This window comes from Orbicella franksi, chromosome 4 (genome assembly GCF_964199315.1).
Source record: "Orbicella franksi chromosome 4, jaOrbFran1.1, whole genome shotgun sequence".
NCBI lineage: Eukaryota > Metazoa > Cnidaria > Anthozoa > Scleractinia > Merulinidae > Orbicella > Orbicella franksi.
This window is the reverse complement of record NC_138148.1, coordinates 26,354,292-26,361,597: the sequence shown is the minus strand read 5'-3', so window position 1 is coordinate 26,361,597 and position 7,306 is coordinate 26,354,292. Positions and strand designations below refer to the sequence as shown.

The 7,306-nt window shown below is 39.0% G+C and overlaps 1 protein-coding gene across 1 annotated transcript; it reads right to left on the bottom strand.

Moving 5' to 3' along the window:
- Positions 1 to 637: 637 nt before the first annotated feature.
- LOC145485660 (uncharacterized) lies at positions 638 to 6,817 on the bottom strand. The gene is made up of 8 exons (XM_081464297.1): positions 6,730 to 6,817; positions 4,116 to 4,223; positions 3,048 to 3,160; positions 2,336 to 2,558; positions 2,107 to 2,169; positions 1,891 to 1,994; positions 1,194 to 1,258; positions 638 to 1,005 (listed from the first exon to the last, which is right to left on the bottom strand). Exons 1-8 carry the CDS (start codon positions 6,815 to 6,817, stop codon positions 855 to 857), a joined length of 915 nt encoding a protein of 304 aa, XP_081320423.1. The 3' UTR covers positions 638 to 854.
- Positions 6,818 to 7,306: the final 489 nt, after the last annotated feature.

The window sequence follows — 7,306 nt, the reverse complement described above, 5'->3', positions numbered from 1 at the left end:
ACCAGTTGGAAAGGTCTGTCTATGCCTCACGTTTGGAACAGTACAGAGGGAGAAAAAGAAACCAGGTACACTCGACACTCAGTAGTTTTATAACCTTTAATAATTTTAAAATTGAGAAATGCTTTTACAAAAGTAAGCAGACCTTACTCAATAATCTATTTATTAGAGGCGGGCTCTCTTCGAAGCAAAGCAAATCTTGATACTAGTTTATAAGCGAAATTATTCATGATATAACTGAAGAAAGAAGTGACTGATTTATTGTAAGCGTTTTCTTCAAAATGTAAGGAAAGATATCTCTTTTAAAGCTTAGCTAGTGTTGGACTTGAACGAAACTAATTGATGTGACAAATGTATTTCTGAGAAATATTTCAAGCCCATTACGGTTGATGGCTAAGTTAATGTTTCCCTGAGGACTTGAACGGGATTAATCATTATTTAGTTGAATGGCCCCAAAAGCTCTTTTCAAATATATACAAAAACGATTTGTTTTCAGTTTCGTTCATTTGCATTCTCCGTTTTATCTGCTTCTTCTTTGAGTTAGCTTGTTGCTTATGTTGATAGCATTTTGCCAGATTTAGTTAGGTCAGAGCCCTGCCCAAAACATGAAAACAGAATGCCTGATCGCAAGTTACCCTTCTTTCCATCAGACCGTCATGCGCAGGCTAATTGTTCCTTTAATGTGCTGATTGTTCCTAAATGTGCTTTTGAAATTTGTCATCTGTCGAGCAGCTTTACAGCTCTTAAATGTTCTCTTACTATTTCGTTCTCTTTTCTTATCCTTGCTCTGAGATATCTTACAGATTTATCCATCGTCAGTAGTGTCCTCAGCTTTTTTTTCACCGTTGTTTAATTCACTAGCGACACGCGCACGACTCTATAACCGACACCGTCTTTCCGCCCACAGTCTGCTCACTGGTGGATTCTGGGTAACATTGCTTCGGCCTAGTCTTAGTGCGGACTGCGCAATGCCTTGTTCTCGACCCAGACCCATCTCTGTTGTTTATCCTGTGGAAATAAAACAGTTTATGAGAAAGATAACCGATCAATAGCGATAACTTTTTTCATCTCTGGTCTCCACACTTTTCTGTATGGAAATAGTCTCCGTACCTTTCTCCTAAAGTATCGTGCGCGTAAAACAAATTGATATTGATGTGATCGTTCTTAAGAATGTAATAGAAAATAAGTATATTTACCAGTAAAGACATTCTCCTTTGGTGTGACCAGAACATCTTCCAACGCAGCGACCGACATCGATGATCTGAAACAACCAAGGCAAAATTATCTTCAGCACTTTAAATTTGTATTAGCGTCCTCAGTAAACAAATGAAAGAGGAACCTGTTTCAATTATGTGTGTTTCTAAGGGAAGTAAAGTGATTCAACTTTGGTAATACGTTCAGTTTTATTTTGGCCAAAAGGGTGTTGTCTCATAGGCAGATAAAATTTATACTGCATGACTTCAAAACTACCAAGGAGCAACTCGATTTAACAAATTGACGTCAGTTTTTCATGCGTCTGTCCTGTTATTGATCATGAATTTCGTCATAACATTGACGAAATTCATTGTCTATAACAGGACAGACGCATCAAAAACTGACGTCAATTTGTATTTTACAATAACCAATTGTCAAATTGTCTGCCCTCGCTCACTGACACATCGCATAAATTAGAAATTCATGAATCTGTCCGCTTATTAACAGTGAAAATTAGCCAATGAGCGCGCGAGAATTTCTGCGGTTATTGTAAAGAAGGTTATCATATGTTAAATTAATATTTCGGTGAAAGATGTCTAATTTTCTCGTCTAATGCCGTTTACGACTGGACTTTGACAGTAAGTATCCGCTCGCTATAGTGGATTTATTAGCAATAGCATTGAATTAGGTTCTGCTCACCTTTGTCAATGTGGAGTTGTTGTGTTGGAATGCCTCGTTATGAGAGATTCTGTAACACTTTCTTTCACATGCACATGACCGGATTACTTCAACACACTTGGCACCTGAATCACAAAATGTAGAAGTACAACGTGAATTTGCTGCACTGTGGTTTAATTTAGTACACTGAGTAGCACGGGTTTCACTATGTGGGGCAATGTCTTATTAGTTACTCACCATTTGGTCCTATTACTGTGACAGTCTTTAAAGAGGTTGGCTTGCATTCTATTTCACGAGAACCTGCAAACACACGAAACAATTATAAGTTGAGTTTTTAAAGACAGCGAACATGCATGGTCGATCGCAGTGTGTGATTTGTTAAGGGCTGTGCGCGATACAATGAAACTCCACAACACCGCAGTAAAACAGTTGTACTCATAAGATCTAAACCCGCATTACCACTTACCATGTAAGCGACACTTTCCAATGCACTGACCGACATCGACTCTCGTTTCAAACTTGGTTTCATTGAAAAAGACTTGCTGGCTGGAAATTCGCTGACAGTCCCTTTCACGTGGAACGCATGTGCAGCTGACAGCACTTGTGACGTCACGAACACCAGTCAATGTCCTGATCGTGGTAACCTCTGATAGCGAGGCTATGCAAAGGTCGGTACCAGGACAAACTTCCTGACAAGATTAAAGAGAAGGTGATTGGATATCTTAAGTTTATCTGACGAGGACTAAAAGCAAGAGACTATCATAGTCTCTTGCTGAAAGCAATACAAAGACAAATTGCCATAGAAACGGTTAAGTCCGGGGCAGGGGGACAGGGGGAACTTCTGTGTACAAATGACGGGCTCTTCGTCGGGTTAAAACCTGTGTTTTCGTACCTCGTAAGGTGTTTAAATCTAAAGTTGCTTGCCTTAGAGCAATCCCAGTTCCTTTTTAGTGTATGAATCCTGAACTTATAAGACGGAAATTAGTTTGAAGGAAGAACTAGTACCTTCTAGGGTGAAAATGAATTCAAGCCAACCCCACAAAGTGACAATTTTGTACGCTTTCAGGGATTCCTTTCTTAATTTCTGATAACCACCTCTGTCAGGTTCATATAGGAGCCCCCTGGGGGAGGGGGAAACGCTACAGTCCTTTATCGGATTCAAGAGCTTATAAACGTACTTGATCTCCGCGCGAGTGCTCCTCTTCTCTTGTGGCATCAACAAGACTTGTTTTACAATAAGCCACTTGGAATGTTTGTCCAGTTCCTGGAACAGAGTACGTGTATGAACATTCTAATTATGAAAGGAAATACTTGCTAAGACGTTACCGTCAGCAAAACATCTGTGTACTTATGATCATCAAGTGTTTTGATTCCTGAGAGCTCCGGATGCATTTATATATATTGCTTACCAGAAATTACGTTGAAGTTCTATACTGTGAGAGACATGCATACAGCCATTATGATTTCCTTTCTTACAGTTGTCAATCTCGTTATTGCATCTATAAGCCTATCTAATGAGTAATTAGCTGTCATTCTTATGAGATCTAATAAACATCGTCACCCGGACATCAATATCGATCAAGATCGAAGACACAACAACAATAAGTTTTTCCAAACCGCGAGCGTCGTGTCGGGGCACTTAAATTGTTTTTGAAGTCCTTAAGTGAGACCGTTATCAATTTTATTATTCTAAACGCATATCTGTATATTTCGTAAGATCTCTATAGATTTATTTGATAAAGTCATAAATTTGGTGGCAAGTGTTAATTTCATTAAACTAACGTTCAATGCTATCGGCCGAAAATTACCTGTGTTTTCCAAGATAAGATTAAGCCGTTGTTGTTTCTCGTTCAGCCTTGATATTGGTGTTCGACAATGTGGCCTCTTAGTTGTCCCAGTGAAAGGGGAAATGGGTGTATGTTTACCTCTCACAGGGTAAGCGTCAACAAATAACTCTAGCAATATTGAACATCAATTGAAACCCTAGGAATGACGAAAACACTCGGTCACAAGTACAATGTTCCGTTGAGGACAGCATGCCGTATCTTCATTCAGTTAAATGGCCTTTTTTCCTTCAACCGTCTTTCACGTATTCCAATCAACCGAAATAAAACATTCCTCGGGCAATTTAACTCCGTAGCAGTTGCATAAGGATTCCAGGCCTTATCTAGAATATCGTACTACTTGTGTGTCAGGCAGACGTTTAACCGGCTTTGACTGATAAAGAAAACAGTATTTATTTTCACCTGTGTGTACTTTTTCCTTGGTGTCCCTGTGGCATACTCTTTTCACCATTTTTTGTTGCTGAAGCCAAAGACCGATAGCGCTGTCGGGAAGTGCATACTGTTGGCTTTCTGAATATGAAAGAAGGATAACAACGAATCATTGCTTGTTGTAAAGTGCCTTCGTGCTTCTATAATAGGTAAAGGTCGCAGATGGCTAATGCTCTTAATGAGTACAGTCAAACTTCTAACGAAACTTTGCAGAGCTCTTTTCTGGACACCAGCTGACGTTCAATTAGGGGACGTCACCACAACGACCGGCTGCATTACGTGACCAGAAATGCATTGATCGCGCTTTTAAATTTTGGAGCCTAGATCTAGGTAACAGCAACACGCAGTGATTGAGTTTCCTTACCAAAGCATTCCATTAAATAAGTTATTCCTTCGTTATTAAAATCCGCACGCATTGGTGCCTTTAAAAGAACTATAGTGTATATGTCACGATTATTTTCAGTTCCAAAGGAACCTTAAAGGAAACTAAGGCCCCGATCAAACGTCGAACTTCACATGAGACGAACTAAATTGCAATTTGAGTCGATCCAAACAGGCAAAGTTTGACCGTTGGGTCAAACGTCAAACTTAATTCGAATATTTAGATCGACTGCCTCAGACGGATAGAACGTGCTAGATGATCTTAATCATGGTTGCCATAGACATCACTTTTCAAAATTCCCTGACCAAATAAATACAAAATGTCAGGTCTAATAGCAGCTTCTAGCCTTCCCTTACAGCCGTCCTTTCCACTCGTTCCTAAAGACTAATAAGTTTTCAACAAATCTCTCTTCTTCATTCAGGAAAAATACCGTTGAGATCACAGTGACCCCGAATGTTTCCTACAGTCCTCAATGGTATGAAAAATTTCCCTGACTTTCTTCAAAATGTCAATTTTCTCTCAGGACTCGAAATAAAATTCCCTGACTTTTCCCTGGCCTTAAAGAGAATTTTTTTTCTCCTGACCATTTCCTGACCTGTGGCAACCTTGTTTATTCAGCGGGACGAACTCAGTTGAGTCAAACGTCGTACTTATCACGAACTTAATTTGCTCAGTTTAGTTCGTCTCATGTGAAGTTCGACGTTTGACCTGGGCCCAAAGGAAACCACAAAACAGAAGAAGGACTGAGAAATAACCAAAAATAAAATAAACAAGTCTGATAACAACTGAGGTACATTAAGGCAGATTTTGAGCCAAAAATGTGGGAAATTGGTTACTTTTTCCAATGCCCTTTCTCGTAGCAGCTTCTTTAATACGTTCATCCATGCGGTTGAAATTGAAAATCAATAGACGTAGATATTTCGGAATTGCCAGACTGCGACATAAGATCGTGGAATAGTCGATAAAAGTTGCAAATGAAGGAGGTCGTTTGTTGCTTCCAGAGATTAGATTCGTGGTCGTGATTTTCCAATACAACATGTAACACGTAAAATGTTGAGCTCCTACCTATCATAATAGATTGTTTCATATACAGTAAAAAACGCGTGCAAGAGTCTAGTGGTTCAAGAACCTGCTGGCGGAAATTTGACGTTTTGAGTGCCCAAGGTATAAGAATCTGTTTAGCCAAGCAAGATTCAAACAAGTTCTTATATGTGAATTACAGCTAAATTATGATAAACATTTTAACCAAGGAGTGTGGCTTTGAGACTACAAATTTCCGTTACAAGAAACATGCATAATACCGGTCAGTTGAGAATGAATACTGTAACAACCACTGAACACAAGTGTATTTATTTTTCTGGTAATCAACAACTATATCTCCTTCATAGAAATTAAGGAGCTAATTAACAACCTACTTAGACTAAATTGCCAGTAACTACCCCCAAAATAGAAGAACCTATTTTGCCAGACTTCAAAAAATGTAGGTCAGTCTTACACGCGGATTTTTACTGAATAGTGAAGAGCACAGCTGACACAACGTACGCGTGATTTTACGCGAGAACTCGACCACCAAGATGTATAATCTTGTGACTCTATGTTTGAGATATCCTGAAAGGATGTAATAAGGTTACCCGCTTATCTTATCTTACCAGCGAGCCAGTCATTTCTGATCGTATTACCAGGATGACTTTAAATGATAGTGAGATTTTTTTAAGCCGAAAACTGGCTGTGATACGTACTAGGTGGTGGTACTAACGAGGTTGTCGGAGTATAATAAGGGATTGACTGTGTGAGAGGTTATGTACAATGGCTACGTTGTACAAGGGGGTCTTTCGCTTTCAGTATTTTCGTCAAATCTCATTTACTTATTGTGATAACCTAGAAAAGACTAAACCGCTAACACTAATAGTCCCCTACTGCTTCAGACTGGTGGTCTTTACCTCTAGTGTGTGACACTAGCTGGGGTCAAACCTATCTACAAACACGATTATCAATTAAGACATGCTTCTGCGGCCTGAAAAACAGTAGCGGCACTTATTTGATCTGACCAGTATGGTGGTGATGTGAAATCACGGCCTTGTAGTGTACATGCAAAGCCGAAATTGAACCCACAGAGTGGTTCAACGAAAATAGTGAAAAGCTGAAACAAACTACAGCTGTTCCCGATTTGTAAAACAAGAACTGTATGAAATAAAACTAACGAACCTTGTTCAAGTTTGATCGGCTGTTCTTCTGGTTCTCCAAGAACGTTCATGGACGCAAGACACACAAAGACAAAAACTAGAGGAGACATTGTTAGAACCCGGTTGTCTTCTGACATAAATGGAATGTGACGGTTAATGTTTCAATGGTTATATATCTTTGATTTTTGCTACCACGACTGCAGGCTATTGTAATTTTAACGCCAATTTTATGATTCACATTGCATGTCGTTACAATACTGTCTAGTCTGAAAATGAAACAATTCTTGCTAATTTTCCGCCTGTTATATACAAGTTGTGTTTTGTTTTTACGACATTGATGGTAACTTTTAACGCCATTTTTATTATTCAAGTCGCGTGTTTTGACAATACTGTCTAGATTGGAGTGTATAAGACTGTCTAAGATTGGAAAAATGCTTATTTACTATTTTGTAAGCATACAATAGACTTTGCTTAGTTAATTTCCCTTGTACGTTATAATTATAGCCTATTCCAGTCTCCTTCTCAGCATGATATCGCAGGGTGTCCAGATGACAAAGTTAAACAGTTTGTGTGATAAGTAAATAATACAATTTTGCTAA

Excerpts from the sequence above, each read along its gene's own strand:
- LOC145485660 (XM_081464297.1), bottom strand. The coding sequence starts at position 6,817 with ATGTCTCCTCTAGTTTTTGTCTTTGTGTGTCTTGCGTCCATGAACGTT. Across the intron at positions 3,161-4,115 it reads CAAGGAAAAAGTACACACAG|AATGTTCATACACGTACTCT; the intron begins GTGAAAATAAAT and ends TTTCATAATTAG. Across the intron at positions 1,006-1,193 it reads AAAGGAGAATGTCTTTACTG|GATAAACAACAGAGATGGGT; the intron begins GTAAATATACTT and ends TTATTTCCACAG.